The sequence below is a fragment of the Cuculus canorus genome, chromosome 16, assembly GCF_017976375.1.
Source record: "Cuculus canorus isolate bCucCan1 chromosome 16, bCucCan1.pri, whole genome shotgun sequence".
In the NCBI taxonomy this organism is placed as follows: Eukaryota; Metazoa; Chordata; class Aves; order Cuculiformes; family Cuculidae; genus Cuculus; species Cuculus canorus.
The window spans coordinates 4,528,428-4,541,666 of NC_071416.1; the positions used below are offsets into that span (position 1 = coordinate 4,528,428).

Here is a 13,239-nt window from a genome sequence, read left to right on the forward strand (position 1 = left end):
GCTCCCATTGGCCGGGGGGCGGGGAGGTCCATGCTCCTCGCACTCCCATTGGCGGCGGGGCGGGGCGGGGCCATGCTCCTCGCTTTCCCATTGGCTGTCGGGCCGGTCGGGACATTCCTCCGCTCGCTCCCATTGGTGCAGGGCGGGGCGGGGCCACGCTCTGCGCGCTCCCATTGGCTGTAGGGAGGGGCGGGGCCGTGCTCCGCTTGCTCCCATTGGTCGTCGGGCCGGGCCGGGCGGGGCCACGCTCCTCGCGCTCCCATTGGCTGGGGGGTGGTTCCGCCATGGCGGGGCTGCGTTCCCTCACTCCCCTGCTCTGCCTGTGGGTGATGTGGGTCCCGGCTCCCGGCGGGGCCGCGCGGCCCTTGGACATCGCTTCGTACCGGTGAGTGCGGGCCCAGGCGGCTCTGAGGCGGCTCTGAAGCGGGGGCTGACGGTGTTTGTGCTGCAGGGAGCGGGTACGCGGCATGTTCTACCACGCCTACGAGCACTACCTGGAGAGCGCCTTCCCCTACGACGAGCTGCGGCCACTCACCTGCGACGGGCAGGACACCTGGGGCAGGTAGGGGCCGGCCCGGGGCGGGGCAGGGCCGCGGGGCCTCCTCCCCGCTCGGCCTCACCCGCCTCTCTCCCCCTCACAGCTTCTCCCTCACGCTGATCGACGCCCTGGACACCCTACTAGTGAGTACGAGCCCTCCGCGCTCCTTTCCCTCCCGGCTCTGCCGCGGGGGAGTCGTAGAATCATGGAATTTTGACATTGGAAAAGAATTCTGAGATCATCGAGTCAGGCCGTACCGGTCCACTGCTAAACCAGATCCCAGAGCACCTTGTTTGCCCGTCTTTTAAAACATCTCCAGGGATGGGAACTCAACCACCGCCCTGGGCAGCCTCTGCCAGTGCTTCACCCCTCTTCAAGTAAAGAAATTTTTCCCAATGTCCAATCTGAGCTTCCCCTGGCACAACTTGAGGCCATTACTTCTTCTATTAGTTCTTACTTGGGAAATGAGACCAGCACCCACCTCACCGCAACCTCCTTTCAGGGAGTTGTAGAGAATGATGAGGTTTCCTCTCAACCTTCTTTTCTCCAGGCTAAACAACCCCGGTTCCCTCAGCCACCTCTGAAAAGGCTTGTTCTCCAGCCCCTTCACCAGCTCCATTTACCTTCTCCAAACATGCTCTAGCCTCTCAATGTCATTCTTGTAGTGAGGGGCCCAAAACTGTTCACAGGATTTGAGATGCAACCTCACTAATCCCGAGTATGGGGGCACAATCCCTTTCCATCTCCTGCTGGCCACACTGTTTCTGGTGCAAGCCGGTGGAAATGGTGGAGAATTAGATATTAACTGACACAGGAGCTTTTCTCTTGGCTCCAGCCCTAAGAGGCAGGTGGCCAGAGCTCCCCTTCTGAGTCAGGTATAAAGATGTGAAATGTGCAAAGTTCTCAGCACAGGAAGGACATAAATCCACTAGAGCAAGTCCAGAGGAGGCCACAAAGCTGATGCAAGGGCTTGAGAATCTCTCATAGAAGGACAGGCTGAGAGAGCTGCAGTTGTTCAGCCTGGAAGAGGCTCCAGGGAGATCTTAGGGCAGCTTCCAGTACTCAAAGGGGCTCCAGGAATGCTGATGAGGGGCTCTTGATCAGGGAGTGTAGGGATAGGATGCGGGGTATGGGTTTAAGCTGAAAGAGGGAATGTTGAGATGAAGTTTTAGGAACAAATTTGTAACTATGAGGGAGGGGAGGCACTGGAACGGGTTGTCCAGAGAAGTGGTGGCTGCCCCATCCCTGGAGGTGTTCCAGTCTAGGTTGGATGGGGCTTCGAGCAACCTGATCCAGTGGGAGGCATACCTGCCCAGGGCAGAGGGTTGGAACTGGATGGGCTTTGAGGTCCCCTCCAGCCCAAACCATTCTAGGATTCTATGATGTTAAACAGTTACTTTTTTACTACTAGTTGCAATTCTTTATTTCACAAAATAGTAAAAGCAAAACTAGAATTGGCCTCTGACAGTGAATTGTGCTTCTGTTTTCCTATGAACTCTGAGCCTTGTTTTCTGCTTCCCCTACAGATCCTAGGAAATGTTTCTGAGTTCCAGCGAATTGTCAATGTGCTGCAGGATGGGGTGGATTTTGATATTGATGTCAATGCATCTGTCTTTGAAACTAATATTCGAGGTGAGGTGGGTTTTTCCACAGTGTTTATGCTGAATTACCTTCCTGTAGGAGCCTGAGCTGTACACACAGGTAATGAGGCAGTGGTCAGAGTGGATTTGTAGCGCAGTGTAGCAGGATGCGCAAACACACAGAAAAATCCTGAAGAAGTGTCACTTCCTTTTTATCTTTGCACATCACGTTTTTGCTTCCTGCGTCAACACAGATAGAAGCAGACGTGGCCATTTCCATATTATGGTGGCAGGTTTTAAGCTTTGGAATAAACACCTTCTGCACTGAAATGGTGCAAATTGAATACTTTTCTATATACCACGTTGGAATAGAGGTTATTGATCGCCTCCTTCTGCCTCGTAAGCTGAAACTTGTCTTGCTTCGTGAAAATCACAAGGCCTTTGGAATCTTGTACCTAGGTGAAACCTAACTGCTTCACAGTTGTCCAGCTAAAGGCATTGGCAGGGAACAAGATTGTTAGTTATCCCATTTTGTTTGTCCTGTCTAAAACTGCTGAGACAGGTTTTTCAGTACTGTAATTAGTGCATGTCCTTGTTGTGTGACGGTAGATAAGCCTGAGAGAAGGGCCAGTAACTCCCTGCCTCTCTCAGCCCCATGGAAATTCATGACTTTGGCCTAGGCATTTTTTCCCTAAGAATTTACAGCTCTGTGCACAAACATGGCATTAAGCTGTCTGGAAAAAATGAAATGGAATTCATATCATATTTATGTTCATTATCTTGCTTGATTGTTTGCAGGGTGGCGTGGGTGTAGTAGGGCAAATTGTTGCTTCTAAAATACTGGGCGATATCTATCTGCTACGTATTGCAAACAGACAGGAAGAAACAAACCACTCTTCTTTTGTGGCATATTGAATTAGGCTGTTAAAAATGATCCATCTTGCTTTTCTTCTCCATAAACACTGCCTCTGCATCGTGACAAATACAGATAAATAGAAGCGGTTTCAGATTTCATTCTTCCTCTGTGTTTTTTAATGAGATTCTCCCTGTGCCCATTCCAGTAGTGGGAGGTCTCCTCTCTGCTCACTTGCTGTCGAAGAAGGCTGGCATTGAAGTGGAAGTGGGCTGGCCATGCTCTGGACCTCTTCTGAGGATGGCGGAGGAAGCAGCTCGCAAACTTCTGCCGGGTGAGAACTTGTCCAGTTTGTGTTGCTCTGCTGTAGTTTGAGTGGACCGATGCATTTGGAGAAGCGTCACTGCTTGACGTTTGAACTCATCCCATGATCCTGCATTGCCTGAGCTCAAAGCAGGTTTAACTTGCAGGGAAGACATTGCGAAAAGCGTGGTACCAGTTGTGTATATGCATGCCAGGTGTTTTATGTACTTAACACATCAGTTTGTTTACTGCTTGTTGAGTGGAAATATATTTAATATAAATAATAAATAATGGCTGTAAAAGAGCAGCTTGTAAAGATAAGATGCAGGCTTATCTTCCCCTTTGTTGGCTGCTAGAGAGTATGCCCTGAGAGCATGGCACCATTCCCTTCTGTGGCCTGCACTCGGGCTACCACTGAGTAATCACAAGCTCAGCGTTTGCTGACCGTTGTGTGTAATTCTATTTTAACTACCCTGCTGGTGCTGTAAAAAATGTAGGGATGCAGTTTGCTGCACTGGGCAAGGTGAGAGAGGTCTGCGGCGCTTTCCCAAGTCTGCCTGTAGCCTGAGGTACCCTCGCTGTCCCTCCCAGGATTGCACTTGCCTTTCATTTAATTGTTTGCAGTTACTTCAGTTGCTCTAGCCTTGTTTCTTGCCTGTCTGCAGTGGAATCTGATGCTCACAGTCTGTCAAACCTAACAGCGCTGAACTGAAAATGCAATGTTTCAGCTTTTCAGACCCCAACTGGGATGCCGTATGGAACAGTGAACTTGCTGCATGGAGTAAACCCTGGGGAGACTCCAGTTACCTGTACTGCTGGAATTGGCACATTTATAGTAGAATTTGCCACTTTAAGCCACTTAACGGGTGACCCTGTGTTCGAGGATGTTGCCAGGAAGGCTCTGAAGGCACTGTGGAAAAATCGCTCAGATATTGGGCTGGTGAGTGAGAAATGGGCTTTAAAATTGCTGCCCTGCTTTTTGTCTAGCTTTGTGGATGCAATTCTGTGCATAAAAGCATAAACAGAGAGACAGAAGTAGATAGACAACCACAGTGCTGGTAACTGGGTTGAAGTCATGTGTTTGACATTGTTCCCAGACACCTGCAGCGCTCTGCTTTAGGGTGCAGCCCAGCATTATGCCGTTGTTCTGCTCCACAACAAACGTGGCTGAGAGACAAATGTCTGCTATGGGGGTTCAAGAAACAAACTAAATAGCTGATCTTCTTCACCTTTGTTAAGCAAATCAGGATGGTGTGTTGTATTCTCCATCATCTGGGCTGCTTTCTAAGCTGAGGAGTCCAAGGCTTGCAGGATCTATTTAAATATTAGCATGGCGGCTGTCATGCCTTCTGTGTCCTTGGCCTTCATCTTTATCTGGACCTTTTCATCCTCCTCTTTTCATAGAATCATAGAATCACCAGGTTGGAAAGGACCCACTGGATCATCGAGTGCAACCATTCCTAACACTCCCTTAAACCATGTCTCTAAGCACTTCATCAACCCGTTCTTTAAACACCTCCAGGGAAGGCGACTCGACCACCTCCCTGGGCAGCTGTTCCAGTGCCCGATGACTCTGTGAAGAATTTTTTTCTGATATCCAGCCTGACCCTCCCCTTGCAGACCTTGAGGCCATTCCCCCTTGTCCTGTCCTCTGTCACTTGGGAGAACAGGCCAGCTCTCTCCTCTCCACAACCTCCTTTCAGGTAGTTGTAGAGAGTAATAAGGTCTCCCCTCAGCCTCCTCTTCTCCAGGCTAAACAACCCCAGCTCTCTCAGCCTCTCCTCATAAGACTTGTTCTCCAGCACCCTCACCAGCTTTGTTGCTCTTCTCTGGACATGCTCCAGAGCCTCAACATCCTTCTTGTGGTGAGAGGCCCAGAACTGAACACAGTACTCAAGGTGCGGTCTCACCAACACCGAGTACAGAGGGATGTTTTGTAGGATGTGAATTAAGACCAGGCACATCATGTTGAAACTCTGTATTTTTACAGTAGCATAATGATGCTACTAGACTAGACATAAGGAAGAATTTCTTCACCATGAGAGTGGTGAGGCCCTGGCCCAGGTTGCCCAGGGAAGCTGTGGCTGCCCCATCCCTGGAGGTGTTCCAGGCCAGGTTGGATGGGCCTTGGGCAGCCTGAGCCAGTGGGAGGTGTCCCTGCCTATGGCAGGGGGTTGGAACAGGATGATCTTTAAGGTCCTTTTGAGCCCAGACTATTGTATGATTCTATGATACTTTGATTTGGCCAGTGCAGCGTTTATATTGGAAGCATAAAATTCCAAAGTTATATTTTACACAATTTGTACTTCCCTGATTCTGAAAAATGCATCTGTTAATGGAGAAAATGTGAGTTGGTGTTGAGATTGTGAATCGGTGAAGTGGTGCCCTAAAAAAAGGCCAAGGTTTTGTTGTCTGGTTGTGTTGTGGGATTTTTTTTTTTAATGTTAATTTAATAGATTAGCTTTATTTCCATGTTAACGTGTTCTTTCCTCCCCTCACTTCTTCCAGGTTGGTAACCACATTGATGTGATAACAGCGAAGTGGGTGGCCCAAGATGCTGGCATCGGGGCAGGAGTGGATTCCTACTTTGAATACCTTGTTAAAGGTGCTATTCTCCTGCAGGACAAGGAGCTGATGTCCATGTTCCTAGGTGAGCGGTTTGTTTTCTGTGCAAAGTGTCCCAGGAATGCTTCCATGGCTGCACCTGTGAAAACTGTGCACGTGGGACAGGGAAAGAAGCATACTCTAATTGGGTACATTCAAAACTCTTCCTGAAGGGTCTTGTTGTAAAATTTTGTGATAACAGAGAGTTACCAAAGTAACCACTCTGAGAAGCCCTTCACTTGACATGGCTTAAGTGAAAAGTTCTCTCATTCTTAAAGATTTTTTTGTTGGACTACCTACCCATCTATGTTTCTTTATAGAATATAACAAAGCTATCAAAAATTACACAAAGTTTGATGACTGGTATCTCTGGGTTCAGATGTACAAAGGAACAGTGTCCATGCCTGTTTTTCAGTCCCTGGAGGCCTACTGGCCAGGCCTACAGGTAAGAGCTGTCGTACCAGTAGCATGTGGCGATTCTGTTCATCTGTCTTGGGTTGCTCTTTGATATCGAAGTTAGAAATATAAACCTCATCATTGCTGGTGTCAGTTTTGATCTCTGGTGAAATCTCCAACAGTCTGAGCCCGTAGAAGACCAGATGTTGGTTTTATCTATGTTCTATGAAAACATCTTCCATTAGGCATGACAGAGAGCAGTTCTGCTATAGCTAGCTGCACTGACAGCGATCCCCTAATCCACCTGAGAATATGAGGCAAAAGAAAACCACACCTCTTTTTCGAGCACCTTATAGATGTTTTATTTGCGTGAATACTTTGCTGTTGAGTGGTTTGCTTTCTCATCAATGCTTAGGTTAGGTCGGGGACTTTATTCCCACTGAAATGGAGTGGAGTTGACTAACAGAAATGTTGACTGAAGGAACTCAGCCTTCTGTTGACTAAAAATCAAAGAGAATTCATATTATTTCAGGTGTGTGGAATGCGATCAAACAGAAAAGCAGCACCTGTCTTTTTGGTCCTACCTAGACTTAGGGTGTCATGTCTAAATATTATGTACACTGTTCAGATCTGCTAAACAACGCATTTCTGTCACCATCTCTTGCTTTGACAATAGGAGTGTTATTGCATCAATTCTTGTACTGTTTCTTCTTCACTCAGAAGTTGTTTTGCTAATTGTTTCCTCTCTCTTAGAGCCTAATTGGGGATGTAGATACTGCCATGCGAACCTTCCTCAACTATTACACTGTCTGGAAGCAGTTTGGTGGGCTGCCTGAGTTCTACAACATTCCCCAGGGCTACACGGTGGACAAGAGAGAAGGATATCCACTCAGGCCAGGTAAGCAGCAATAAAAGAAAAAGGCACTGGAGCCCTGCTTTTCCTCTGGTGGTGAGATTAAGCATTAGCGATACCTGCCCTCCAGAAGCTCCTCCCTAGTTTTGCTTTGACTTAGTTCCTGCGTGTGCTTTACCAGCGATTTCCATAGTCAAAGCTACGTGGTTTGTATTCTGCTGTTCACAAAGGCAGAGCTGCCTTTTAAAGGAAGCAGACTCCAGTGTCACCATATAAAGAGAGCTTGTGAATTACTTGAGTTCACAATGTGGGATTGATGTGTTTAAGTGTCTGACATGAGATGTGTTAAAGTCATGCAAAATGTTAATGTGACTGCTTCCATCCTTCAAATTTAGGAAGTGAAAGTGAGTATGAATAGACCACCCTAGCTCCGAGTTCCTGAAAGAAACTAATTCTAGTTACACCTAAGAAGTATTATATGTTGGCTGTGATACTGAGTGAAATGATCTGTTGTCTTTTCTGGTTTTGTTTTTTCTACAACTTTGGCAATAAAAAATCACACCTGATTATTGGGTCAGCGAAACTTTGTAAATGAGAGGAATTTATTTTGTTTTGGTCTGAGTGTTCAGGTGATACACACATTGGACATTTCTACCAAAATTACTTATCAGAATTAACTTCCAAAGGTATTGTAGCATCCAAAAAGACCTGTTTCTTTAGTAAGTAAACACAGCCCAGAGCAGATGTTGCCTGTATAGAGTATGACCATCGTCCCGGTTTTCGTGGTGGTTTAGATACCCCTGTCTCAGAGGCTTACATTATTTAAAAACTGTATTTTGAGGGTTGAATTTCTTGTTTGCAATCTTTTCTAAAATCATCTTTGTTTCCTACTTTTGACAACTGAGTTGTAATCCTTTTCTCTTGCTCCCCTCCTGCCTTCTGAATGTGGGAGGGGAACATTATCTACTCCTACCTGAGCTGATGCAATCTGGTTGGAGTGAATTTCTTTGTAGCATATCCTTAATAAAAGCAAACGTCTGTGCTTTGAGCCAGATGAAACAGAAGGCAGCCTGGGCTGTTTACCTGATCATCTTAAAGCAGTATTGTTAAATTAGTACAACAAACATCTCTACTTCCCTGTGTACATGGTTTGGTAATCTTTATGCTTGCAAATGTTTGGGTCTTTTTTCAGAGCTGATTGAGAGTGCAATGTATCTGTACCGAGCTACAAGAGATCCCACCCTCTTAGAACTGGGAAGAGATGCCGTGGAGTCGATAGAGAAAATCAGCAAGGTGGACTGTGGATTTGCAACTGTAAGTGTTAAATCAACTGCCAAGTCAGCTGAAAGGCTGCTAAAAGTCAGCTTTTAGAAAGCAGTCCTATGAATGATGTTTTTTGGTTCAAGTGATGGCTTTTGCTGAAACATGACTTTTTGTTCAAACAAACTTCTTGTATTTCTGTGTGAAGATGATCTTGTAACCCCTGGTCATGTTTCTGGGAGTAATTTTCCCTCCGAGCCTCAACAGTGGCTCTTCTTCCCAGGTAGGAAGTACATTTCTCCTGATTGCTAGTTTCCTGTTCCTTGTTGCTAGACTGTGCTAATTCAAAATATCTGAAAACTTGTTGATACCTTTACACACAACTGTTTAAATTAGAGGGTAAAGTTTTGCCAAACTTTTCTGTTTAACTGACACACATCGCAAGCTGGTTTGACTTTTCCCACTCACTTCGTAACTTAACTGAATTGGATACAACTCTAACCCACTGCATTTCTTATCTTGTAGATCAAAGACTTGAGAGATCACAGGCTGGATAATCGCATGGAATCCTTCTTTTTGGCTGAAACAGTAAAATACTTGTACCTGCTGTTTGACCCAGACAACTTCATTCACAATGACGGATCAGCCTTTGATGTGGTGATTACACCGTACGGGGAATGCGTCTTGAATGCTGGAGGATACGTCTTCAACACTGAAGCTCATCCCATAGACCCTGCTGCGCTGCATTGCTGTAGGAAGCGGAAGGAGGAGCAGTGGGAGGTGGAAGACTTGATGCAAGAATTTTACTCGCTGAAGAAAAACAAGAAATTCACTTTCAGAAGAGCTTCCGACCGTGGTGAAGGGGAGAGTGCAAAAGACCGTGAAGATGCCTCTTCAGAGAGTGGTGGAGAGAAGAGAAACACTAGGAAGCACTCACACTCCCTCCTGAGTTGCCCCAGTCAATCCTTTAACTCCAAACTTGCAGTACTGGGACAGGTCTTCCTAGATAACACCTGATGCTGTTTTCACTGTCAGTTTAAATTATTGATTCAGACTCTGGAATATATTTTTATAGTTTCATAATGGAAAAAGTCATACCTCACAATCTGAATTGTATTGTGAAGGGAAACTGCTTCCCATTAAATTTTGCTACTGCTGATTCATGAAATGTGATTCAGTTACCAGCTGTTAATGCTGTAACGTTGCCAATCTCAAACCAACTAGTTGTCTGAACAGCAAAAGAGTTCAGAAAGAGAAAAGTCTACAGGTTAGAGATACCTTGTGTATTTCATTGTGAGTTTGTTTTGAAGTATTCCAGGCTTGCACAGAGTCCATAGCATGCTATTTTCTACAAAAATGAGCGTGAGCCGTTCCCTGTCAGAAGGAGAAAAGCAGGGATTCCTAGCCTTGGCTTCACTTTGGAGATTACAGGTCTCCACCTCGTATCTTTGGCCTCTTCATGAATATGCGGTTAGCCTGATTGATGACCAGTTGAGAAAACCTTTTGATTTTGAGGTGGAGGCTTTGTAAATCTAGCTGTCTGTCGAGCATGAAGGATGGCAGGGGGAGTTTGGGGGGGGAGGAAAGCGGTTGCAATAGAGAAAATTGCTCAGTTCCTCTATGTGGAGTCAGTGTGGTTCAGGTACCACCAGCCTGAAACCGGTTCAAGTAAGCGTCCAGGTAATGTCTGCAAACATAGGTGGAATCTGGAGTACAAAAGGTTTGAGTTACCCTGCAGTGGAGCTTACTTTCTTCTTACAGAATCTAATGCACTTTTCCTATGAAATTTTCCCATTTCCTCCTCTTTAAAACTTCCCTTTGAGTTCTCACTTGAATAAATGCATCAGCCACCTTGGTCAATGAAGCTGGCCTTGGGGTGGACCAGCTGAGCTGTGTATGTAGCATACATACAGATAGGGTGGAAGAGAGCTTGGTTCAGACTGAAATGCCATGGTCCCTTGTTGCAGGAGACACTGAACAGATGCTGCTCCCTGCAGCGGGCAGTGCGAGAGCTCCTGGAACCTGCTCTAATGGAAAGCGGCTGTGTTAGCTTCTTTCAGCAGATGGGACAGCTGCTGTTGTAGAAATACTGTGTTGATGCCACTGTTTCAAGGGAGGTACTGAGAGAGGAGCATCCTAAAATTAAGGCATTGGTAGACAAAAATGGAGCTCTTGTTTGTGGGTGCTTGTTGTAACATTAAGGTTCTCTCTTTTCCAGCTGTTTATACCTCACACACTGTTCACTGTCTGATCTACAGTTTCTCTCCAATGGCTTCACTTGGTGCTCAGACCTGATTCTTTCTCAGCATCACCCTAACCATGAAAGTAGGCGAAAACTAAAAACTTGGACAGGCTGCAGGTGCCCAACACAGTAATCTCTGCTAAGCACTGTGTTTTGGTGCCCTCACCCAAAAGGCTTCAGTAGCAGAACCAAGGAGTAGCAGCCTTAGGAGGCAAGATCTTTCCTTAGTTGGAGCTGAAGGATCTTGTCTGTCCACAGCTACTGTTGTACCCTGTGTAATTAGATAGATCTTGATTAGTGCTGCAGGGTGGAAGAGTAAGAATAACACAAGACAGCCTTAATTTTGGTTTGTTGCAGTATTTGAGAGTGACTACCATCTCACTAAGACTTTCATTTAACAAAAAGAAGTGTGATACGATTTCTTAGGATCCTTAGCAAGCCTTTTCTTTGAGTGGAAACCTGTATGGTTCGGCCTCTGCTGAAGGGCAGAGATTGCACTTGGACACTGGTGACATCTGTGTGGGTTGTGCCACGTGAGGATGGAGAGATGTTCTGGAATCTCTCTGTAAGGGATGTTGGGATGCAATCATTGGTGGCTGTCTGTCTCACTCTATGTATAACCTAAGAGGTTTACCTTCTATGTATGTATAATCTAAGAGGTTCTTTACTGAGAACCTGATGGTTTCAAAATAACCATCACAAATCAGCCCGGAGGAAAAAAAAGTAAGTTGAAACTTGTGGTCAGGCCCCAGAAGAGTTCAGTGTGAGGCAGCATGGGCATGGGGAGGTCTGTCGAGTATGTGGATGTGTTCTTGCACCATCCCATCCCTCCCCACGCAGCGTGGGGGCACACAGAGCACTGCCACTGCTGATTCCCTCACTGTCAGCAGGACCAGGGAAGGGATTGTGCCCCTGTGATCAGTGCAGGTGAGGTTGCACCTCAGATCCTGGGTTCGGTTTTGAGCCTCTCACTACAAGGACATTGAGGGACTGGAGTGTGTCTGGAGAAGGAACGGAGCTGGGGAAGGGGCTGGAGAAGCTTTGTGAGAGGTGGCTGAGGGACCTAGAGCTGTTTAGCCTGGAGGAGGCAGAGGGAAGACCATATCAGTGTCTACAACTGCCTGAAAGGAGGTTAGGGTGAGGCTGGTGTTGGTCTTTTCTCCCAAGTGACAGGTGCTAGGACAAGCAGGAACGGCCTCAATTTGTGCCAGGGGAGGTTTAGATCGGATATGGGGAAAAAATTATTCACTGGAACACTGATGGAGCATTGGAACAGGCTGCCTGGGGCAGTGGTTGAGTGCCCATCCCTAAAGCTGCTCGTGGATAATGGGCTATTCATTTGTTAGGAAGAGTAATTGGCATTTATTTTGCAGATTAAATGCAAAACAGTGTAGAGACATGGAAACCAGAGCGCGGGATAAAGAATTTGCATTTGAGTGGTGATTTATTGAGCTAAGGGATCTTAAAGAGTTGAAATGGAATATAAAAAAGAGGATTTCTTTAAGTAGTTTTCACTCATGTAGACAACAGTATTTGCTTTGATGAACAGGGACTCTGAGCCATTGCTCGGAGAAGACTTGTTTATCACAGATGTCTGTGCCTCCTCTTGTAGCTGAGATGGGCAAAGGAGCAGGAGGTGATTTTTAACAGCTCTTACATTCTTATTTATTGTTTAAAAGATGGGCAGATGAGGTGCTCAGGGATGGTTTAGCAGTGGCCAGGTAGGGTTGGACTCAATCTCAAAGGTCTTTTCCAACCAAACGATTCTTTGTTTCTATGATTTCTATGAACTTGTGGTCAGCCCCCAGCAGAGCTCAACGTGAGGTGGCCCGGGAAGACCTGGCACGTACATGGAAGCATTATCCCCCCCTCCCATCCCGAAGGACCCTCCTAGAATCACAGAATCACCAGGTTGGAAAAGACCTCTTGGATCAGAGTCAAACCATTCCTATCTGCCACGAAACCACACCCCTGAGCACCTCGTCTGCCCGTCTTTTAAACCCCTCCAGGGATGGTGACTCCACGCCCTCCCTGGGCAGCCTCTGACAAGGGACCCTTGCTGTGAAATTTTTTTTCCTGCTATCCAGTCTGACCCTCCCCTGGCACAGCTTGAGGCCATTCCCCCTTGTCCTGTCCCCTGACACTGGGGAGAAGAGCCCAGCACTGTCCTCTCTGCAACCTCCTTTCAGGCAGTTGTAAAGAGCAATAAGGTCTCCCCTCAGCCTCCTCTTCTCCAGGCTAAACAACCCCAGGTCCCTCAGCCTCTCCTCATAAGACTTGTTCTCCAGCCCCTTCCCCAGCTTCGTTGCTCTTCTCTGGATACCCACCGGAGCCTCAACACCCTTCTTGGAGCGAGAGGCCCAGAATTGAACCCAGAATTCGAGGTGCGGCCTCACCAGTGCCGATACAGAGGCAGAAGGTCCCTCCCCATGTTGGGGACCCGGCGCCGCTCTCAGGTCTCCCTCCCTCTGCGCATGCGCACATCGGCTCCATCCCCCGCCAGGACTACATTTCCCATCGTCCCCTGCCTCGCAATGCGCGCTGAGCTCGGGCGGGGGCGCTGCGGAGCGACCCTCGCGCCGCTCTGTACGAAGCGGCTGGGGGAGGGGG

At 47.2% G+C, this 13,239-nt stretch overlaps 1 protein-coding gene across 1 annotated transcript; it reads left to right on the forward strand.

The window, feature by feature from the left end:
• Nucleotides 1–267: 267 nt before the first annotated feature.
• Nucleotides 268–9,663, forward strand: EDEM2 (ER degradation enhancing alpha-mannosidase like protein 2). The gene is made up of 11 exons (XM_054081876.1): nucleotides 268–385; nucleotides 452–562; nucleotides 642–681; nucleotides 2,065–2,170; nucleotides 3,180–3,305; nucleotides 4,003–4,214; nucleotides 5,783–5,924; nucleotides 6,199–6,323; nucleotides 7,028–7,172; nucleotides 8,320–8,441; nucleotides 8,913–9,663. The coding sequence occupies exons 1-11, from the start codon at nucleotides 285–287 to the stop codon at nucleotides 9,402–9,404; spliced, it is 1,722 nt and encodes a 573-aa protein (XP_053937851.1). The 5' UTR covers nucleotides 268–284; the 3' UTR covers nucleotides 9,405–9,663.
• The last annotated feature ends 3,576 nt before the right edge of the window (nucleotides 9,664–13,239 follow it).